This window comes from Lathamus discolor, chromosome 2 (genome assembly GCF_037157495.1).
Source record: "Lathamus discolor isolate bLatDis1 chromosome 2, bLatDis1.hap1, whole genome shotgun sequence".
NCBI classification, from domain to species: Eukaryota; Metazoa; Chordata; class Aves; order Psittaciformes; family Psittacidae; genus Lathamus; species Lathamus discolor.
Genome location: NC_088885.1, coordinates 131,269,789 through 131,294,032, shown reverse-complemented (window position 1 = coordinate 131,294,032; position 24,244 = coordinate 131,269,789). Strand labels below are relative to the sequence as shown.

At 38.8% G+C, this 24,244-nt stretch overlaps 1 protein-coding gene across 3 annotated transcripts in view; it reads left to right on the top strand.

Moving 5' to 3' along the window:
* SNX16 (sorting nexin 16) overlaps positions 1-18,130 on the top strand; it is a 30,023-nt gene extending 11,893 nt beyond the window's left edge. For 2 of the 3 annotated variants that reach the window (XM_065668513.1, XM_065668514.1), the window contains exons 4-8: positions 3,221-3,369; positions 9,471-9,540; positions 13,862-13,998; positions 15,936-16,052; positions 16,325-18,130. In XM_065668513.1, coding sequence (XP_065524585.1) covers positions 3,221-3,369; positions 9,471-9,540; positions 13,862-13,998; positions 15,936-16,052; positions 16,325-16,430 — 579 coding nt within the window. In that variant the 3' untranslated portion in view covers positions 16,431-18,130. The remainder of the gene's footprint in view (positions 1-3,220; positions 3,370-9,470; positions 9,541-13,861; positions 13,999-15,935; positions 16,053-16,324) is intronic. The other variant, XM_065668515.1, reaches the window with a different exon arrangement.
* Positions 18,131-24,244: the final 6,114 nt, after the last annotated feature.

Below are 24,244 nucleotides of genomic sequence, written 5' to 3'. Positions count from 1 at the left end.
AAAAGGAACTTTGTAAAGTTTATTGCTATACTGGTAGAGGCATTTTAACAAATAATGAAATGGTCAGTCTTAACCCAGAAGTTAACCATTTCTAGCTGAGGCTGAGCCTCATGTGACATGCGTAATCTGTCACATGGTGATGTAGGGGAAGGACATATGGAGAGGATGGATCCAAGTGAGCAATCAGAGCCAGCTTAACTTGTCTGACGCACAGTTTTTCCTGCTATGTCTGAGGAACGTTGAAGAAAGAATGCCTCAGGACTGTGCTGTTGAAAATTAGTCTGCTCACACCAGCTAGCTTTCTCATACTCTCTTCATCCACAAAAGGAGTAATCTGTGGGTAGGCATGCTCTTTCCTGAGAACTAAATTACATGATCTACATAACCAGACAAGTGAAATTACCATTAAGCAGAAACCTGTGGTTGAAAACCTTTCCCAGCAATGGTTAGCTGTGGTCCTCTCTTCAACTAACACAGGAATTCATTTTGTTTTCTTTTCTGGTTTCAGTTCTGTTCAGTATTTCATTAACTTAAGAGGGTGTGTGGAGCATAAAGAATGCTTACATATGCAGGGTACCAATGCTAACTTAGTAAGAGATGATGGAACTGTGGATGGCTAAAGCTAAACTTAAAAATATCAAGAAGAGTCTACTATCAGGATGAATATGTGAGAGGGAAACATAAATAATTAAATGCAGAAATAAAGAGCAGCATTTTGGCAAACCATTCTATAAATTAGAAACTAGTAGTTGTCATGGGCTATATACAATACTAGTGGGATAATACACAATACTTGTGATGTTTAAAAAAAAAAAAACACCCTTCTTATAATGTGAAACAGTACATAGGAGCAAGGGTGATCCCCTATCGTATCTCTTCCTGTAAACTCTGTAGGGAGATGCTAGTTTTTTAAAACTAGATCTGCTGAAAGAGCTGCTAATTCGCATTTTCCAAGCGTCCATGAAGAGTAGTTAAATAAAACTTATTGTCAGAAGGCTAAAATTTTGCCATACCAAGAACTAACCACCCACTGAAGAATTAGCTTGAGGCTATATAAACTGTTTTCAAAGCAGATTCTGGAATCCCTGTCACTGGAACATTCATACAAGTATATTAGATGTGTGCAGGACATCCCTGGCAGACGTTGGCTTGATCCTGTCTTAAGAAAAAGCTTAAACAATTCCTGTGACAATTGGAGGAGCATTAGCTTTTGTAAAACTTGTTTGCTTTTTCCTGTTTGTAAATCCTCTGTGGTTTTACTGTCAAGCATACCTTCTAAGAAAAAGAATCTAAAATAGTTTTTTATTAAAGCATTAATATTTTTTTTGCTTCTTCATGTATATCAGAAAAGTAATTAATTGGAATCCTTGGACAGGTCCATCATAATTTTATAGAATCATAGAATACTTAGGGTTGGAAAGGACCTTAAGATCATCTAGTTCCAACCCCCCTGCCATGGGCAGGGACATCTCACACTAAACCATCTCACCCAATGCTCTGTCCAGCCTGACCTTGAACACTGACAGGGATGGAGCACTCACAACCTCCCTGGGCAACCCATTCCAGTGCCTCACCACCCTAACAGTAAAGAATTTCTTCCTTATATCCAATCTAAACTGGTCATCGACCAACACCCCCAAGTCCTTCTCTGCAGGGCTGCTCTGAATCTTTCCTTTGCCAAGGCTGTAGCTGTAGCTGGGATTGCTCCGACCCAGGTGTAGGGCCTTGCACTTGGCATGGTTGAACTTCATAAGGTTCGCACCAGCTCACCTCACGAGCGTGTCGAGGTCCCTCTGGATGGCATCGCTTCCCTCCAGCGTATCAACCAAACCACACAGCTTGGTGTCATCAGCAAACTTACTGAGGGCGCACTCAATCCCACTGTCCATGCACCAACAAAGATTTTAAACAAGACCGGTCCCAACACCGATCCCTGAGGGACACCACTTGTTACCGGTCTCCAGCCGGACATCGAGCCATTGACCACAACTCTTTGTGTGTGGCCATCCAGCCAGTTCTTTATCCACTGAGTGGTCCACTTATCAAATTGATGTCTCTCCAATTTAGAGACAAGGATGTTGTGTGGGACAGTGTTGAATGCTTTGCACAAGTCCAGGTAGATAACATCAACTGCTTTACCCTTGTCCATCAGTTCTGTAGCCCCATCATAGAAGGCCACCAAATTGGTCAGGCAGGATTTGCCCTTAGTGAAGCCATGCTGGCTGTCACCAAGCACCTTGTTTTTCATGTGCCTTAGCATGCCTTCCAGGAGAATGTGCTCCAAGATTTTACCAGACTCAGAGGTGAGACTGACTGGTCTGCAATTCCCCTGGTCTTCCATTTTCCCCTTCTTGAAAATGGGGGTTATATTTCCCTTTTCCAGTCGTTGGGAACTTCACCTGACTGCCATGATTTTTCAAATATGATGGCCAGTGGCTTAGCAACTTCATTCGCCAGCTCCTTCAGGACCCATGGATGGATTCCATCAGGTCCCATGGACTTGTGCAATTCAGGTTTTTAAGATGGTCTCGAACTAGATCCTCTCCTACAGTGGTCCCAAGGTCTGCATTCATTTGTATATTCAGTTTCTGCATTGAGAAGAATTCTTGGTATTTCTGACATTGTGTATACCCCGTTACTATTTAACTAACTCAAAAATACTATTTTGCTTGTTAGTACCAGTGTTCGAGCCACTCAGTGCACGTTAAAATTTTAATATTCTGGGTGCTCAAGGAGCTATTCTTTACCAGAACTACCTCATGTTGTAATTTATTCTGCCAGCTTCCCAAAAAAGATGAGTTGTAGGTCTGTAATGGGCTTTTATTTATTTAGTACCTACTGTCCCTGAATACTTTAGCAGAAACCCCACTCAAATGCTTACTCATCTGAGACTTTTTACTTACATGCAGTTTTCTTATATTTACTGACTCAGAGGCATTAGATAGCAGACTCAAGAGATGTTAAGTAACAAAGCAAAGTTTTTCATTCCTATTTTTATGTGGTGAATTTGAGAGGTGTGCAAGGCAATATAGGAAGTAGCAGAACTGTGTCCATAATTTATGATATAATTTGGATTGTGTTTATGGTTGAGACTTACCTTGTGCTTGAGCTTAACAGAAGACAGAAAACTCCTGTGTGAGTAAAGTCACTGCTGTGTCAAACTCAGTATTTCATCAAGACTTTCTTTCTTGGTTTTCTTTGGATATGATTTCTATTTCAGCTAAAAGATATGTTTCCGGGCTTTCGGTTGGCCCTTCCACCAAAGCGCTGGTTCAAGGATAATTATAATCCTGACTTCTTGGAAGATCGACAGTTGGGACTACAAGCATTCCTTCAGAACCTAGTAGCTCACAAAGATATTGCTAACTGGTATGTGATTCAACTTTGCTTGTGGATTTGTTGGGATTTTTTTGTGTCCAAACTCTGAATGTAAGCTCCTAGACTCTAGCAGTGTATCTTTGAGCAACATAGTGGGGAATTTCATTAACATTCATGTTGTGTGTTTGGTCATTATGTGAATTATTTAGTGTTCTATTAAATTAATCCCATCTTAACCTAAGCAGAAAAAAAAAACCCAGAAATTGCACATTGTTAATGACTAGCTAAAAGCTGTAATATTTAAACTATTAGACTAATTTTATGTTTACTTCTAAAACATGTTTACTTCTAGAGCATGGAAGTTCTCTGTACTAAATGTAGAATTGACATATTGTTAATTTATATTAAGATAAAATGTTAGGCTTTCATAATGGAAAGTACCTACACTATTATGTAATTAGTTCTTAAAATGCATATTAAACTAAAGGTTTTTAATTTACATGACATCATGTAAATATAAATAATAGATACACCTTTACAGATTGCTTTACATAAGTAAATGTAATCCACAAATCAAAAAAGCCTGTAGAGACTAAGAAACATAATATGTTTAAGCAACAAAGTACAGAAGTCTCTTTGGACAATATTGTTTTTTCTTCCAAAGCTGGAATTCTGGCAAATTAAATGTAAAATAATTTTAATACAGACCAAAAGAGAATTTTAGTAAGCAGGTTGCTAGAAGCAAAGCAGTTGATTCTAAAAACCTTTTCCAGCATGAGAAATAAAAAAATTGAGGTTGCTGTATCAGAGATTCTTTGAGGAATGAGTCTGATTAGCTGTCTTCATCTGAAGCTTCATTACAAACAAAGAGTAAGAAATTAATTAGCGCAAACAGCATTCCCTTAAGAATTTTAAAGGAACTAAAATGTAAAATTATTGAGCTGTGGAGTGAGACCATGTAATGCTTGCATCTACTTTACTTTTTAGTAGAATGTTTATTATGGCATTTTGCACCTTTTTATGAAGGGCTTGACTGTTGAGTCTGGAAACTAGAGATTAGTAAGTAAGTCTGATGTTTGGTACTGCTTGTAATAAACCCAAAGTGGTAAGCAGGTAAATAAAAATAATACTGGGAAAAGCAATGTCTTTTGCAGAGGGAAATTTAACAAGTAGTTATGAGTGAGCTTGTATAAAATGGTTGAAACGCAAGGGAGCAGGATTATGGAAATTTCCATATTGCATATGGAATGCTGCATTACAGCTACGGACACTGATGTTCACAATATATGTAAGTTATCTGGACAAACGAATGAGCAATGAGATTAAGAAGTATTGAAGCATCCTGAGCCACTGAGTGACTAATGTTAGTTTTCATGTCATGAAGTACAAAATGGCAGTAAGTACGTACATAAAGAATCATAAACTCGATTGTCTCTTACAACCTGGAAGATTATTGGTGGTTTTACAGTTTTCTGAATCAGGTCAGTGTTCAGCAGTAATCAAAAAATTGCGTAAAAATTGTCAAAGATGAACTTGAAAGGAGGGGAAAAAAAAATGTTACTGCTGTGGGAATCTGAATTGCACTTCCATATAGTCCAGTGATAAAACACAGGATTCTGTTTCAAAAGAGTGTCTGCTAGAAGTACAGAGAAAGCAAGCAGGAACAGGTGAAGCCACAGACATGCTTCCCTGCAACAAGAGTTCTGTTTTCTATAGTCTTTTGTCTTGGGAAAGGGCTGGCTAAACAGGGCATACGAAATCATCAAGGGGATAGCGAAGGTGAGTAAAGAATGTTAATATTATGGATGATTCGTAGTCATCTCTAGGTATGTCACACTGAATTATGAAGCTTTGTTGTGAGATGTCAGAGACAGAAATCTTAAATGGTTTCCAAAAAGAAATTAGGATCAACCTGTGAATTTCTCTGTCAGTGGCTATTAAATATGATTGTACAGATGAAATATGGGGCTGAGAACTTTAAGAGCTTCCTGGTTATTAAATTACACAATAATAGGTGTGCCAAGAAGAAAGGAATTAAATGTCTCTTGTGTTATGTTGCTGGAGGCAAACTAGTGAGCAGGGTGGACTTCTAGTCAGCTTGAATAGATCTGAAACCTTTATGCTTCATGTTGCAGCTAGTTTGGTATTACAGCTAGCTTGTTGGTATCTCAATACTGGTCAGTATTGGACAAAATAGTTTTTCGTTTCAGGTAAAAAGCCTCTACAAAACTTTTGGTCTGCATTGCTTGTTGGATACAAAAGGGAATTAAAGTGTTTGTGGAATCAGGTTGTATTTTGGTTAATGAACAGGTAGTTAATTGGAGCATGTTTTTGAGGAAAATTCTGATTTTGGCTGTGTAAGGCTCAGCATGAAGATGAAGTTTATCAAAAAAACTCTGTGACCTGTTGGTACAGCTTTTATTCAATTGCTTGGATCTCTGGACGGTTTGAATTCCTTGGGAAGTGATTAAGACTAGGGAGATTTGAGCCATCTGGTATTTTTTTAAGCAATTCTCAAAGAGTAAAAGTTACTATTAATGGAAATTAGTATTTGCGGCTTATATGAGTAGTGGTGAGCATATGACCCTGCTTCCTCCTTAAAAGCTCACCATTTACTTCTGCAGGTTTCCAAATAAATCAAACTGCTTGGGTTGCACCGAAGTCTCTCTGATTTTCTTTACATACTGTATTATCACTGAGACATATTGGCAGTGGGAAATTTACCTTTCAGGGATAGGAGACCTCATTTGGTATACCTATTTTTTAATAAACCTAGCTTCATAAAGTAAAGATAAAATACAGGATGGTAGGCAGGTCACTAAATTGCAGGTTTGTATTTTTATGGATTTGTTCTCATATTTTGCCTTGTATTGAAGATTCAGTGAAAGATCAAATTAAAATCCTCCCAGAGTTTAATGCATTTGAGAAAATTGCATATAACCCACAAAGTGGGAAAAGAGTTTAACCTGCTAAATAGAATTGTCATCTGGCTTTATATAGATGACACAGCTCTCCTCTGCCTCCACCCTCTGTAAGAACCATCTTGAAAGGGAAGAACTCATCAGCTGTTGAATCTTGTCTGTGTGCTGTACTGCCCCTTGCTGCCTTTCTTAATGCTGGTGTTTCTCTTAAGAAGTATGTCAGCTTGCATGGGATGAAGCAAAGAAAGAAACCATGTACAGCCATCTCTGCTACATGATGTGGAAGTTTTCTATTATATTTTTGAGGCAGAACTCTCTCCTGTTTGTTAAATGAAATGAAGAGATGTAGTATATGGAAGGGAGCACAGGGTCAGAGCAGACTGAGTAAAGGTAGTCTGCAAATGGATGTTCAAACAATCGGGTGAATATTTTAGGTAACAAAACAATGTTTTCAGTGACCTGTAGCTTTAAGTTTCTTGGCCTCTTTTTGTAAAATAATGAATCTACAACTTTCAATTCTAAGAAGTTTTGAAAACTAGAGAGACAGTTTTCTGCCAGCAACTGCAGGGAAAACAAAAGTGGGGGGATTGAGGTGATGTAAATAGTTGATATATGTAGATTGGAGATTTCTGCACGCTTATTTTTCTGGTTATTCTGGTTTTCTCTCACAAGCATTACTGCATGTTATGTCATTTTAATGTTACCCATTAACACAACAAATTTTCTAGCAAAATATTGACATGAAATTCTTTTAGAGTTTTTCAACTGAGCTAGGCAAATAAGTATGAAGTTACTGAAGAATGGTAAGTGGAAGTGTTTCTGCATAATGCATTCTTCTGCGTTAGGCTTAAGTGAGTTCCTTCAGCATCTTTATGAAAAGAACAATTTGACCATTAAAAAGTGGACTTAAGTATCATGTTGGAAAAGGGTCACTTCACATTAAACTGTTTGGAGAGGAAAAAACCAATGTGCTCTTCTCTTTGAAAATATACTGAATGCCTGAATAACTTTTCATTTGGCTTGAGGTTACGTTCTAATCATTTAACCAATGACCTGTTACCATATATTATTTTTTACACTAATTCGAGTGATAATCTTGGTTTAAGTAGCAGATTTTTTTTATTACTTGTTTGAATACATGGGAGAAGCTGTTTTTTTTTAGTAAAGGTTTAGGCTATGGCTTGCACAGATCATGAATTTGATTAATATAAAACAGTAGAGGGGGCTTGAAAAAGGAAGGTTTTTTCACATTTGTCATATAGATTAAGTGGAGACAGGAATCATCATGATTATAGAATAATTTTTTCCAGGATGGGGTAAAGGCTGACGAGGTAAAAATGGATATTAAAACAAGAATTCTCACTAGCCATTGGCCAAAAACCTCACCTCTATCTTCTCATGCAATAAGCACGTGAAAGCAGGCTCATGAAAATCCAACAACAAAGTAAAGGTTCAGTTATTTTAGATAAATATTCTTTATAGCCTTTCTAAACATAAAAGTGATAGTATCATCAATGATTAGTGTTTTCTGAAGAGAGTTGTCCTCATTTTGCTTGCCAAACATGAAACTGATTGATTAGAACGGTAGCAGGGTTAAAGTTTACTACCTTGTTGTGCTTGTACTTTGTGTCTGCCTCAAATGTAGAGAATGAGAGGAAGGCAGGAAATTACTTCCTGTTGTCCTCACCTTCCCACAGGACATGGGTGGAAGGAAGAGACAGGGAATTAGTTTGGATTCATGTCTTCCATTTTTGTATATTCATTCCATTAGGAAATTATTTAAATATTTATAGTAGTGAGTGCAAGCACAGAATTGTGGGTAAATTTCTTCCTGTTAATTGTGAACACAGTGTTCTGATTGAAGGTTATTTATAGAAGAATGAATACAACAGAGTAGGAAAGTCTTAGAAAGGTGGATGAAGAGACATGTTTTAAGGTGCTGAAGAGTTATCTGAAAAGTAGTCTAAGCCTGGAAGATAGAATTGGCAAGATGCTCAGTATACTTTGTAGTAAACCACAGGATTACACATACCTCCTTCTGGCCTTTGTAAAACTGCACAGAGGCGAATGATATCTGTTACGCAATTTTACACAATTTTAAGTTGAATGCATTAATTTGGTAACTATGTTTAGAGATCATAGAATCATAGAATACTTAGGGTTGGAAAGGACCTTAAGATCATCTAGTTCCAACACCCCTGCCATGGGCAGGGACACCTCACACTAAACCGTCTCACCCAATGCTCTGTCCAGCCTGGCCTTGAACACTGACAGGGATGGAGCATTCACAGCTTCCCTGGGCAACCCATTCCAGTGCCTCACCACCCTCACAGTAAAGAACTTCCTCTTTATATCCAATCTAAACTTCCCCTCTTTAAGTTTTAACCCATTACCCCTTGTCCTATCACTACAGCCCCTAATGAAGAGTCCCTCCCCAGCATCCCTATAGGCCCCCTTCAGGTACTGGAAGGCTGCTATGAGGTCTCCACGCAGCCTTCTCTTCTCCAGGCTGAACAGCCCCAATTTTCTCAGCCTATCTTCATACAGGAGGTGCTCCAGTCCCCTGATCATCCTCGTGGCCCTCCTCTGGACTTGTTCCAACAGTTCCATGTTATTTTTATGTTGAGGACACCAGAACTGTACACAGTACTGCAAGTGAGGTCTCACAAGAGCAAATGGCTATATAGTATATCCATGGCATATTAACCTTGTCACTTCTAACTTATTCTTTTATATATGCATATATTAAAATATACTGTATATATATAAAAATTATATATTGTGTATAAGTCAATGGATTATGATCTTGGCAAAATGGAGACACATAAATGTGTTTTAGTGCCAATGCTTAGTTCCACTGATATTTCCTTTAGATATGTGTGTGGATTTTAGCAGCACACTTTTTTCATCCATCTGCTAACATTTATTTTTCAAATGTCTTTAGTACCAAATTGATAAACTTGCTTTTCAGTTGTCATGTAGCAACAAATTTTGTGAAGATTTGAAAAATTGTGTTCTAAATTGACAAATTTAGACGAACCCGAAACTGTACCTGTGTAACTTAAGTCACAGTCTTAAGAGATTTAATAGTTTGTTAACATTATTTTGAATACTTAGGAGTCTGAGGAGAGGTGCTTGTTTCTTGTAAAGAAATACTGCCCTTGTATGATCATATTTAAGTGTTGCTTTTTTTTATATTTCAAGTAATTCACTCTCTTTTGTTTGCTGAAGCCTTGCAGTGAGAGAATTTCTTTGTCTGGATGATCCTCCAGGTCCTTTTGACAGTCTAGAAGAGAGCAGGGTAAGTGTTATGTAGTATGATAAAAGCAGAATGCAAAAGGCAGTTGTTGACAGAATATTGTACAATCTGCTGAGCCCTAGGGAGTGGAAGCTTTAATTTCTATTCTATCACAAAAATTTGCACATAGATGTATTTGTAAAACTGACCAATTATTGGTGCACGCTGTAATCTTTGACTGCTGTACTTCATCTCCGCCCAAGGTGTGATCTCTTCCTTGTTGCCTTTTATGACCAGTGAGTGAAACTTGGTTTTAAGGCAACTACTGAATATAAAGATAGGTTTTGTAGGTTTATGTTCAACACGTTGTCTCAATGCCTACACCTTAGACTTCAGGTCTTGCAGTAAAATGTTTCTTGCTATGAAATGTAATGAAAGGATTAATTCTGACTACAAAAAAAGTGTTCTATTTAGTAGTGTCAAGTAGTGTAGTAAAGCAGCAGCCTTTCAACATGCATATGAGCACATTGAACAAATAATACTGTAGGCTGCATCCTGTTTTATGAGAAGTTTCACTGGCGTGCAAAGCTGTGTCAAGTGTCTACAACAAATGGTCTTAGTTTTCTTGCTTTATAGACTATGAATGTTTTAGTACTAACAAGGTATGTGCAATTCTATAGAAATCATGAATGTTAAGTGGTACTCCTCCAACTAAATTTATATTTACCAGTTTGTTTTGCATGCAAGTGGGAGTGTCTTGGCTCTTATTACATTACTGTGTATAATTGAAGGATTTGTTGGGATTTGTTTTGTGTTAGAAGCTCATATTTGATTTCTGTACAAACACTTTTCATTATAGCTATTTAAATTGATGAAAATTAATAAAAATTACAGGAATTATTTGTTCAGATAAGTGAGAAATTTAAGTAATGCTTTCATTGATATTTTGATTATGTGTGCAGTGGTGAAATCTCAGGGTTATTCTTCCACCGTGGGAATTTAGATAAACTATTAAAATAGCTGCACTGGTGTAGTTTTGGCTGTTAATCATTTCTGTAAAGCTGCTAGAGACAGCTGTCATAAAATTCTGGTCTCCAAGGGCTAGCCCACTTTATTACAGAGTAGTTGAGTTTGGAAGAGACCTCTTGAGATCATCTCATCCAGCCCTTCTGCTTGAGCAAGGTCAGCTGCTGCAGCTTTCCCAGGACCATGTCCAGTCAGGTTTGAATATTCTGCAGAGAATTCACAACCTCTCTGTGCAGCTAGCTCCAGTGTTTGATCACTGCCACAGTAAAAAAGTGGTTTCTGTGTTCAGATTGAATTTCCTGGGTTTTAATTTGTGCCCACTGTCTCCTGTCCTGTCAGTGAGCACCAACAGAGAAGTCTGGGTCTCTCTTCTTCATTCCCTCCCATTGATAAGATCACCCTGAACCTTCTCTTCTCCAGACTGAAGAGTTCCAGCTCATTCCTGTTTATCACATGAAAGATGCTTAAGCCCCTTAATTATCTTTGTTTATGATATTTGAATCTTGAGACCTGAGGTCCTGGTGGACAACAAGCTGGAGCTTAGTCGGGTCCCTTCCTGACTGTACCTCAACACTCACAAGTGCAACCTGTCAGGCCATGGACTTAAGTATGTCCAGTTTGTCTTGTCCCCCAGCACTGAGGGTAAGTTTGTCTTCCCCTTCCTTGTCTTTCCCTCTGGTTGCAGAGGTCTGGGATTCCTGAAGGCTAGTCATAACAATGAAGACAGGCAAAGATGGCACCGAGTACCTTAACCTTTTTGGTGTGATTTGTCAGAAGTTCACTCACTCTATTTGGGAGCAGGTCCATGGTTTCACTGGTCTTCCTTTTGTTAATTATGTACTTGTAGAATCCTTTCTTGTTTCTTCTCACGTGCCTTGCCAAGTTCAGCTCCAGGTTGGCCTTCACTTTCTTAACCCTATTCCTGTAAGATCAGACAGCAGCCTTGTACTCCTACTGGGTCACCTCTGCATGCTTCCACCGCTACTACACTGGATTTTTGCTTCTGAGTTGAGTTAGGAGTTCCTTGCTCATCCTTACAGGCCTCCTGCAACCTTTGCTTGACTTCCTGCTTGTTGATCTAGGCCTTTGTTGAGCCTGAAGGTGATGATGCTTGAACAGCAGCTAGCTCTCCTGGACAGCTGTTCTCTCCAAGGTGTTTTCCCGTGGCTTCTTCCTTCCAGGCAGATTTGTGAAGAGATTAAAGTCTGCTTACCTGAAATTCATGGTTGTCCTGCTTTTTGCCCCACTCCTGCCTGTTAAGGATCCTGAACTACTATGTATCAGAAATATGTGTACCTATCCCTTGCCTTTTTCTTTCCCCAAACAATGTGCAAGTACAGGACAAGCACTGTGGTTCATGTACATATTCCTGGGGTTCATTTTTAAAGGTATCGCAAAAATTGCTTCTGTTTCGCCTTACTGTTATCATAGCAAGAATTGCGAAGTATGGGTATTTTCATTTTAGTTTGTGTCTGTTAATCCAGTTTTTTTGGCATCTACCTTTGATAATTGTTTCCGCAGGTCCTTTGCCAGCCGTCTGTGTTTCATGGTCCACTGAAGAAGGAAACAAAGCTCTTTTCCAGCTGTCCTAGTTCTGTTACTCTTTCAGGACTTTAAGGGAAAATTGGTCCCACCTGGGTATTAGAATTGTACAGACTCCAGGTGTTGAGCTCTTCAAGGACCAAGATTACAGACAATTTCCTGATAGCTCATCTTCAGCTTTGGTTCACCTTTCTGCCGTTACGGCATCCTTCAGAATATGCTGATGTTTTCTTACTCTGTTTTGAACAGCGACTTCCTTTCCTTGGGCAGCTAGAGATGAGTTTTTACAAAAGGCTTTGTTCAGTTCTGGTATAGAAAAATGAAACAGTTTCCAACACCTGTGGATTTTTATTTTTTGTTGTTGTTGTTGTTATTCTGTGAATAGGGAAATTCGCATGTGGATAAAATCTAAAAGTAGAAGCAATATAATTTAATTGTATTTTTAAGGAAATAATGGTTACCTTTCATTTAGGCCACCAGCAACCTTAATAGTTTTATAAAATACACTAGAAGTCACTTAATTGGCTTGGATGAAACCAGATGACTGCTTAACCAGACTGATTGCTAAACCAATCACTAAAAATGCTGGGTGAAGAATGTATTGCATGCCACGTGCTTGGCTCTACTAGATGTGAATAAAGCTGTGGTTTAACTGATGGTTGGTCTTCAGTGCCTGGCAACAAAGATAAATATGCTGTCTGAGTCAATAAAATAAATTAGAACTCAATGCAAAAAAAAAAAAATCAAAATTTTTTTGAATTGAAAAACACTGCATTTTTTTTGAATTCTGTAATTGCAGGAAAACTTTACATTTTCAAGAAATTGGTAAGTCTGCTTCAGTTAAAACAAAGAATAGTATCTTCTTGATAGCGCATTTTAAAACTTTAGGAAAATGGTGTCTTAACAACATTGTTCTTAATTGAGGTCATATAAAATGTTTGTATTCAGAGGACTCTGTGAATTAGTGGTTAGTTGCATGTAATGTTAAGCCAAGAAAGCCTCCTGCATGGGTCTTACTTAGTGAGAACATGTAAATTATTAAATCAGAATTGCCATTCCTATTGGTAGATATGCTGTTTCCAGTAATAGATCAGCAGGCTCTGAGCCAATGCTTCTGTCACTTCCTGCATTCAGTGGATGCTGCATTACACGTTGGCTATTCACATTAAGTTCTGGGATTGCTCACTGGTCAAATTTGTCAGGGTGTACTACATAGATGTGTCATTCCTAGCAGGGTAACACAACATACTTATCATGGTTGAGTAGTTAGTGTTGTTAGCATTTAATGTCAAAATGATTTTGTATTGGTCTTCTGACTAATGGTTTCATATTAGTAACAGGTGTTAGGTACAGAGCTGGAAAACTTTGTCTTTATCCTGGGAGGAACATGCACTTTATCTTAATACTCCTAGCATCTTGGGAATAATTAAATGCTTTAAAATTGACTTCTGAGTGATGTGAAATCAAAGCTTATATGAGGGGGAAAAGGGAGTAGGGAGTTCAGCTGATGTTCCATATAGGTGGAACGTTACAAACGTTCAAAATTAGGGAAGGCATATGAAAGGCAAGAAGCCTCTTTCTAAAGTTCCTCTTGTGTAAACTATTTGTGTTGCAGTTTAGCATAATAAATACATTGTTCAAAACAAAGCAGCATTGTTTTATTGATGACAGGACTTTTTTCAAGTTTATATAGCTCTTTATAATAATACAAAGAAAAGCAGGTACAATTCTGTTAAAGGTTGATATTTCTAAATGAAAAATAATAAAGACAGTCCACTGAAGTTAAAAGGAAGATGTTCTTAAATTTGTCTTTTAGGCTTTCTGTGAAACTCTGGAGGAAACAAATTACCGTCTACAAAAAGAACTGCTTGAGAAACAAAGGGAGGTTGAGTCGCTGAAGAAATTGTTACATGAAAAGCAACTTCATATAGATGCTGTTGAAAGAAGAATTAGGTATGTAGAAATGTCATGGGTTTTAGGAGTTTCTTTCCATGAAGACGTTTTCTCTATATAGTCACAAGCGCAAGCTTTAACTGTATTCTTGGAAACAATTTTCCCTACATAACCACACACAAAGCACTATTTTCAGTAGGCTCTTTCTCATATGCTGGCTAAATAGCTGTTGTTCAGTACAAATGACTGAGAAGCTGTTGTCCCATCTTTTCCCTCTAAAAGTAATTACTTTCCCTGTTTGATGACAAAGTTATGACTTAATGCTGACTTAAATAGTGGAATAGTCAATAAAAATGAAATAACTTGCATTTGGCTAAAACACCACAATAGGAAATTCTGTGACTAAAATAAGAAGGCATGAGTAGCAAAAGAAGATTTTTTTTTCAGTGCTTTCCCTGAAGACAAACACCTCAAAAGCTTCCCAGACACTTAAAATTATTGCAAGTCAGCCGATTAGTGTCTGCAGTCTTGATGGAAAATAACTGATTTTTTAGTTGTAAAATTTACAAGTAAATCCATGATCCTTGTTTAAGAACTTCTGTTTGTCTGATGGCAATTTCACACAAAATAATAAGATCTCTTTTTGTCCTCACTGAAGGGGAATTTTGATCTGATGGCCCAAACAAATTAAGGATCTTCTGCCTGTATGTTCTTAAGCAAAGGTATCTAAAATGTCAACACATGTGGGATATGCAAATCTGGTTGGAAGAGGGCGCTTAGGCAATCAGGGAGTGTCTGACCAGGACTGACATCTCCCTTGGTCATCGCGCTTATAGTAAGCGGGATCAAAGCCCTTCCCAGATCTTCACTCGCAAAGCCAAGCCATCAATCTAAAATGTATATGATGTAGGAGAGGACAGTCAAACAAGGCATCAGACTTGTAGTCCTTTACATATGCTGGATTTGGCCCAAAGATAGGCCAGTAATCGTGTTAGAGAATACTGTTGAGGTATTACTTAAAATGTATGCATTAAAGTGAAACTATAGAAACAGTAGTAGTTAGACTAATTTTAAAAGGGGGTGAAATATAGTAGTATCACTTTCAAAACAAAATTGTTCACAAGCTTTTCTTTCCAGTTCAGAAGGCAGCTTTCAGCACTAAATAAACACGTTTTCCACAAAGAGCAATACTTTGGAAACAAATTTGGTTTATATATATAATTTTTTTTTCTTTTTTTACTTTTTTTTTTTTTTACTTTTTTTTTGTTTTGCACACCTGCATTTGTGTTTGTAGCCAGGCAAGTCAGGCTGCCAACATGTGTTGCTGTTAAGAAGAACTTATTTTCTTGAGCATAGAATCACAGAATGGTTTGGATTGGAGGGGACCTTATAGTTCATCTAGATCCAATCCCCCTGCCACAGACAAGAACATCATCCATTAGACCAGGTTCTTCAAAGCCCCATCCAACCTGGACTTGAACACTGCCAGGGATGGAGCATCCACAACTTCCCATTGATTATTAATGGGAAAACATACTGCTCTGAAATTTAGTATGTGAATCTATAAAGTTACAATGAGAAACTTGGGAAATTGTTGAAGAAATCTTTTTGCCAAACTGGCTTTCTTCCTTCTGACTTGTGTTTTGGCTATAATCCTTCTGCCATTTAGGCAACATGTGTGGCTTAGATCATCTGCTTGTAATTTCTTACCTAAAGTCATAATCACTCCTCTGGGACTTGAATCTTGTAAAGATACTAAACTGTGTTCCCACCAGAGGATTTAATTTAGTTTAGGAATAAGCAACTGGAGCAAATAAACTGTTTAAGTAACTATCCAGTGCAAACCCTGCATCCCTGTAGTAATAAAAGAAATGAGACATGTAGGAGTGAGATTGATATGTTCCCAGAAACTGCAAAGTTTAAAATTAATCAAGCAGCTTTTCAGTGATGAATGTTTGCTGTATGGATTGGTGGTACTCTCTTCTTATTTGTTGTAGGGATTTATCTTTAGGAAAAATGACTCGTCAAATGTCAGGAGAAGGAAGTGAGTGCAGTGGTGAGGTGGAGTCTTCTGCAGTAGAAGCAGACCAAGGTACCCTGGGTGAGGACAGCTGGTAAATACTATTACTTTATTTATTTATTTATTTTTCTTAAAGTATGTTTTTTAATGCTTGCTCTTGCATGAATCCTGCGCAGCTGAGGAATTCAGCATTTTAATGCACCTCTCTGATGCATAAAGGCCTGCAGGATAGATAATTTTAGATCTGGAATAAGCAATAAGTTGAGTAAGCTTTATAAATGTTATGTGGATTGACAGCATAAAATTACTATGGAGAATCATGTTCGTTTCCATTTGACAAAGCTTATTATTGATCTGTTGTTGCAGCTCAGATAAAGAGAACCATGATGCATGCTGGAGTGGCTCTCTGCCTGAAAATTCTGTACCAGAAATTGAAGTCGCTGAAGTAGCATATACTGCTGATGAAGAATAGATCAGTAGCAGCTGCTAGTACCTGGGAAAGCTTCATGTTTGGGACATACTCTTTGGGTAGGGTATAGAGTAGCTGTGAGGAATTTACAGCAAAGAGCAAGAATGCACATATTGAATGTTTACATAAATCTTTACAAATTATTAACATAAGAAATATACCCATTGCTGCTTTGATTAGTTTTTATCTAGCCTTTATATATTTAATATATTAAAGTCTTATAAGGGCTGAAATCAGCTGAAGTTTAGATAGTGTACATACACAATTTGGCTGACTTCCCTAGCAGGGCGACAAAAGCTTCACATTGAGTCGCCAACCATCTAACTAGCATGTCATCTGTTGCCACTGATGTGACACACTTGATGTGTTCATCTGTTCGATATTTGTGTTTTCATGTTCTTATAGCCACAAATTAATGTTTGTTGAAGTAAAAACAGACTCATCGTTTGTTTAATAAGAGTGTAGAATATGTTGGTTTTAAATTCTAAAGTTGAAGGATATTTCTCTGGAAATTTTAATCCAATGCAATAGGAACCCTGACAGTACCAAGAGAAGAGTACTTACGAAATGGGATTGTAGTTGGACATCTTAAGGAGCCTGGTCATTTTTGCTGAAGGAACTAATACGAGACCCCCAAAACACTGTGTATTTTCATTCCAAGAGAGCATGCTGTAATACTTTTGTTTGGTAATGCTGCTTTGAAAATCTGGGATACCTTTGCTATATACCCATGTAACAATAAAATCGGTGAGTTTGCCTTTTACTTGGAACACTACCTCTTACCATCTTGTTAATGCATTCATGTTTGTTTAAAAATATTCCAGATTATATGGAGGTTATTGAAAGACTTGTAAAGAAGCCATATTTTTTTCCTGCACAGTTCATAACTAGATTGAATCTAGTTGCAATGTATTTTTGTTTCAATATATTGTACACATGGGAATAATTCTACATGTGTTCTATAGCCTATTTTTCAAAATGTATTAAGACAGGAGATGCACTTTATAATTAAAACTCCATTGTGCCAAGTTCATTTGGCTAATTGGTTGAGAAAGGGGAGTTGCAGGGAGAGGATTATGTAGTGCCTTTTTGTATTTTACTTGTTCATTACTGCAGAATTTTGTTACAGTGCTCTGGGTCAGTTCTGTGGAACCTTTGATACAGCTTGTTTCTGTTCTTCACTTATTTACTGAAAGTGCCTTGTTTTATTCTGCTTTTTCAATAGGAAGAATGCTGTTTTGTTTTAATCTGGTTTTTTTTTTTTCACCCTATACCACCCACATTGCTGTTTAATGTTGTCAATATGCAGTGTCTTTGTGCTGGAGTTTTCAAAGGGAGCTTTGTACTTCAGGCTGTCCATACAATGACCTTTATGCAGGACTGTATAAACCTTCCTGGCGAAATAAAGCTATGGATAAAACACCTGTCTTCTTTTTTCCATTGTAGGAAAAAATGTTCAATGCCTTGTCTAGTAAAGGATAAAAATACTATTAGAGACATTTTTACCTCAGTGATTTCCTACAGTTACTCTTTGGTCTACGTTCTGTTTATACCAAAAATGTCTGCATGAAAAAGAAAGCGAATGCTGTAATGACACCAGAAAACTTGCTGTACTTGAAGATTAAAAAGGAACTGATCTTTTTTAATACTCTACATCAATCCTCACAGATGTCAAGTGAACACAATAAAGTTTTGACACCTTATTGAGAATTCATGAATGTTTTTGTCAAAACGTCACTTACATACTTGAAAAGAAGACTGAACTGTATATTTTAAAGTAGTGTTAGGAGGGAAGATGAAATTGCAGAACATAAAGCCAGGTTGGACAGGCCTTTGGGCAACCTGCTCTAGTGGAAGGTGTCCCTGCCCATGGCAGGTGGTTGGAACAGGATGATCTTAAGGTACTTTCCAACCCAAACCATTCTATGAGTCTATAAATGTTTTTAAAACATTGAAAAGGTGCTTGGGTCATACATGATAGGCGTTTCTAGAGTACTTCAGGTAAATCTGTAAACCTAGTCACTAAAGAAAGCATTAATATAACTTACAGTTCAATCATCAGAGAACAAAGGAGTGGAAATTTTGTTGTGTCTTTAAGGCTTATAAGATGTTTTGCTGATCCAGAATGTTTAATAACATGAACAGACATTTATGTTTCGGGGGATCTTGATTTTTAATGAAACTGAGCCGAAAAATGAGCATTTGCTCAGCAGCCATGTGGTATCGCTTGGCGTACGTCACTGGTTAATACATGGTTTTCCCACCCCAAAAAGGACATGCACAACTTGAGGTGTACAACCCTCATTGCCCTTGAACACTCTGATCAAGGGGCATTCATCCCATACTGATTTTTTTCTGGTGCGCTTGCTCCCATTCTGGCCCTATTTTCCACCCACTCCCTTCTCATTTCACTTGCTGCTGCAGTTTTAGTTCAGAAGCAGCCAACTTTCAATTATTTCATTCATGAGAATGTGACAGTGCAGTTCTGTGCTCCCCGCAAGGAGCGGAGGAGGATTCACGCTGGAATTGCAGCAGAGTGCACTGATTACAAGTATTGCACTTTGTTCTTTTCTGTTGTAGCTAAATCATTCCAAAGGTAATTGTTTTAATAGTTAAGCCACTGATTTACAATGTTGGTTTTTCCCTTAGTGTTAGATTTTAATACACTGTATCCAGCTTAACCTTACTGGTTTAAATTTTTAAATACATGTTAAATTTAATAATCTGGCAGGATTTTTTCTTCTCCAAACCACTCGCAGTCTGCCCACACCACTTCTAAATCAATTAAAACGCTGACTAGTATTGACTCAAGAATGAGCCCCGATAAAACTCCCACTTCATACCTTCCCACTGCAACAGCCACTGGTTTCTGCAAGTACAACAATCCCATTGAACCGGCTCAAGGAAGGGAGCAAATTCACTAGTTCACCAAACTGCCCTTGACAGCTGTAGGAGAGAACAGCCTACACCCTGTGTTTTCCAGTAGGCTGTTGTCCTCACCTCCTTGTGTTAAGCAACAAAGAGATGCAATGGGACTGTTGCAAGGGTCATAGTTGCAGGGGAAAGGGACATGGAAAGCTCCTGCTCTAGGCTCTGTCTGACCTAAATTGGTCTCACTCTGTGCCTCTGAGTAGACCATGAAGTAGTTTGATTTTTCGCTCTGTGGTTTCTGTGCCTTCGATGAAATGTAGCTCTGAAGCAATAGCAATTATGCCGCCAGAAAGTTTCATTTCTAGTAGAGCTGATAACAAATGCAGCTTTCTGAAGGAAGTCTTAGGTGGTTTTGTTTGGTTTGGGTGGGTTTTTTCTACACTACAGCTGGCTCTAATGCACAGTTCTGGAGGAGGAATTCTGAAGAGTCTCAAGTTGCTGCTGCTGCAATCATTTCTCATTTCTCTTAAGAAATGTCAGGTAACACAGGTAAGTAGTTCAAGGTCAGGAATCACCAAGGAAGGGAAGAGTCTTGCAGGAAGCACTCCCTTTACAGAATACCAGCTCTAGGGGTCTGTCTTGTTACCATTCCTTTCTACATTTCAGCTAAATCTTTGTCCCAGAGATCAGTGCATTCAGATTGCCAGAGAGAGCCAACATTCAAAGCTACACATGTACTTCTCCTGCGAGGAAAAGGACTTGCTTTAAGGGATGCTGGGTAACTGAACTACACCCTCACATCCATTGGGGTTTTTTTAACTTTGAACCTGGAGAACTGATAGTGCAGCTGTATCCAAAGCACGTCTCTCTTCAGCAGTCTGTTCAGGATGAGCAGTCTCCATGTACTGACCAGGGGAGTCCTTTGTCTGCATTTTTATTTCTCACCTTCATCACATTTTAAATGCGTAGGATCCCAACCTCCTAGCTGAAGGAGAAGATGACAGAGAGAGTGGGAAAGGCAGATGAGAGAGAGGGACTTGCCTTGTCCGTACTTTACACTTGAGGATTTTTTCCCCTTTGAAAGTGAAAATTCATTCAATCATTTGCTCACCAGAATCGCTTCTCCGCTAAATGTTGGCTTCTGTGTTGTGAGTGGTTTAGGTTCTGTGTTATTTCAACCCATGCAGAAACCACTTTCTAAGGTTTCATCTTTCACAGCACTAATGTTCCTGCGCAGTCCCTCCTCGTGCTAGCCTTTATCCTCGCCTTGTTTCAAAGGGCAACCTTTTGTATTCAGTCCTTCTCAGGCTGTGTGTTGCAAGGAGAACAACTGAGCTAAGGCTGTTGTTAAAGGTTTCCAGTCTTCTTTCAAAGTTTGACTTATCTTCTATTTCTGATGTAAATGTGCTCTTATCTTGTAATAGATCTAAATGACAAACATCATCCCCGCCTTAGAGTAACAGTGACTGCCATCTATATCCCACTGTTAGCTTATAGATTGTTCTGCAGTTATCTTGGGTTTTATGCTGGAATAGGAAATGTTTCTCTTTACATTTCTCCTTGGGTTGATGAAGTCAGAACTGGTTCTCAGGTGGTTCTTCCAGAGTCAGGAAAAGGCTGTCACGAGGTGTGTCCAAGCATAACCGCATACATCGCATATGGAGCGTATTTTTATTCTGGTGGGCACATTTTAAAGCCTGAAACTGCATTTTTTTTATCAGCATCATAAAGTGACCCTCAAATTGAAGGATCCTGTTTAACAAGGGCCAGTCAGGGTTATGTTTTGGCCAGGAAAATAGGACGTGCACAGACAAGGTGTTTCTGAAAGACAAGCTTTTCTCACTTACGGCGAGGTAAGGGGAAGGCTGAAGGAAACAGAAATGGCCAAAATTGCCAAGTCCTCAAATGTACCTTTGTTTAGCTGGATACATCAAAAAGCCCAATGCATAGGTCATTCTTACTTAACCGGTAACGAACAATGTTAGCATGAAGTCTTTCTGCAACAGAACAGCACCTGATGGTAAAATTATAATACAGGAAAGCTTATGATGTTCTAGCTCAATTGGTGAAGCTGCTCCCTTTTTACACCTTTAACCTCCAACCAACAGGCAGAAAGTAGTCTGCAATGCATGTCTCACGTGTGACACAGATGCTCACCCTCTTCCTGTCCCTGTTCCTGTGGCTTGTGCCTTTTCTATCTCATTAAGGTATCACAGCATCCAGCCCAGGCTGCAGTTCTCGTATGGCTTGTAAAGATCCCAAGGTGCAAGCAGTGGCTCTGGAGAAAGAGGAGACTTGGAAGTGGGAGTGGTGACCTTCAGTAATAATTTAGCTCTCAAAAGTGCTGTCACTGCTGGCCAGAGCCGAACCTTTTGGCTTCAGGAGACAGCAACATGCATCATCAGAGAAGAGATCACCCCCTACAGTGCAGAAACCACCAGCGTGGGTCTCCTGCCAGTGGGTGTTGTTGCTCGTCTGATTAGAGCTCTGCCCTTACAAATGGGACTCTGGGCTCAGCTCCCAGTGCTGGCTGAGACTCATCTGTCTTGAGGGAAGTTAGCAGGTTCTGCACAGCCCTTTGTTAAGCATCCAGGAGTAGTACTCCAACCTCTGTTTTCATGGCTTTCAACACAATCTTCACAGAGACCTTTCTCCTTTTTACCCTTTTTGAGCTCTTAAATGCTTGCTGATCTATACTCAGCACTTCTGTGACTTGAGGATCATCAAGGTGCTTTCCAGATAATGAGTTCGTCCCCACTTTTCCCTGAGAGGTGTTGTATTTCCTTCTGCTTTGCAAATAGGGAAAATGAGGAAGAAAGCAATTACGTGATTCATGCTAATTGCACAGTAAGTCAGTTGGTGTAGCCCTAGTGTTACTGCTGACCCTGTAGACTTGTCAGCAGGTTAAAATTAGATGATTCGCTGATCCAGTGAGGCTGCTGTCTGTGTACTACAGGAACCGTGTCTTGGGATATCTCGCCTACGTTTCAAGTAGGTCTGAATATCCTTGCTCATAAATTATTAACTTCTAGATTTCATAATATTCCCTTCTTCTACTAGTTCAAACTGAAAACACTAGGACACTTGCACTGATGGGATGGAGAAACAAGCCTGTGCTCTCTGAACCCCCTGTGGATTAATGCTTTTCATCTAGAAGAAACCACAGCTGCCACAGCTGTTGCATGGAAATGTTGAGGATGGTTACAAAATGCGGCTCATTTGTTAATGCGGGTTTGTAAAGCATTGCTCATCTGGCAAGTGCCTACTGGGAGAAGATTGCACACTGACCTTTCAAGATCTCATTACTGTTTTACATATAGATAGATAGATGATAGATAGATAGATGATAGATAGATAGATAGATAGATAGATAGATAGATAGAGAGATAGATAGATAGATAGATAGATAGATGAACAAATGTAGTTTAGGAAGCAGCTGCAATGAGTGGAAAACCTCCAACTAGATCTCTCCTCCCACATTTCTATGTCTCTTCCCTAGAACTTCCTAGCATTTCTGATAACCAGGTTACAGGGTGGATAGCTTGGGATGTGGGGGGAGTCTCCCTTTCCCCCCCATTCTGTAGTATAAATGTGCTTGTTACAGGGATAAGAAGAGGCATCAGGCAAGAGATCTGCCCTATTACGGCAGCTGCTTTGTACATTTAGAGAAAGTCTTGCCCTGATAAGTTGATTTTTTGTGTGTTGATGTGTGCTGTTAATTTAGAACTCATACCACATGCTTGTAGGTTAATGTTAGCCTAACAAAACCGTCTTGTGGTTCTTCTTAGATTCGACTTGGGCAGACAGATAATAACTTGTGTGGGAAGAGGTAGGTGAGAAAACCGTCTCATTCTATGTAATCTTTCGAAAAACAATTGAATGAGCCTTTCAGTAAGACGCTGATGTGCATGTGGAGGTGGTGTTTTTGCTTATGTGTACAGAAGAGCACAGCATAAAGCAGCTTGTTGTGGAGATCACTGCTTTGTCATCTCACACCCATCAGATCTGAACCAAACATCACTCCTTAAACAGGCAATTAAAAATAGTAAAGAATATTGTGAAATTAATGTGCAAAGTAATGCGTTATGAAGGAGAATTAAACAATGAACATTTAACCTCAACCCTCCTGTGAGTTAACCTAAGAAACAGAACATGTGCAAATCATTACTTTTATCTGCCTGCTGTCTGGATGCTGTAGTCAACTGCTGGCATCCTCTGTGAGACTGTTGTTTCGATTCTGAATCTGGAAAGACACAGGAAGACCAACATCTTTCACTTCTCAAATGACGTGAGTTACACAAGACCCGTGATCTTCCAAAGGTCAGAGCACAAGATCTTTTCTCACAACAAAGAGGTTGCTCTGTTCCGCTCTTGTGAAGCAGCTGTTGGCTCAGATTTCAGTTTATTCAGACGCGATATGAGCTCTAGACAAAGTCTCAGGCTACATAAATTAATCTCAACCACTTATTACTTCCCCTCCCCACCATTTTTCTTCTCCTATTGTCTTCTTTGTGACATGAAACCCTTTCTGACCAACCACAAGTGTCTGACACAACCTCTAGATAAGATCAGGTGTCAGCTAGTGCTATTACAAGCCTTTTCCAGAACCTCCTGGTCCTTGAAGGAGGATTTTTTTCTTAGCTCAGGAAACGAAATTGATCAGCCACATTTTGCTGAGAGAGCTGCAAAGCATTGGGAGCTGAAGGTTTTAACCTGAGAACTGTGAGGTGGTTTCTGCTACCCACATCCAGCTTTACCCACATCCCAGCGTTACAGCCATGGGAAGGTCAGAGGTAACATAACCCATTTTACTTGTGCAGCCATATGCAGTTTCCACTGCATTTGGGTTTGTTTTAGCAGAAATTACCTGAGCCAAAGGCAGCTTTTCTTTTAACCTGCTTTTGCAAGCAAATTGGTGTTTGCCACTGCACCATTGCTAGCGCAGC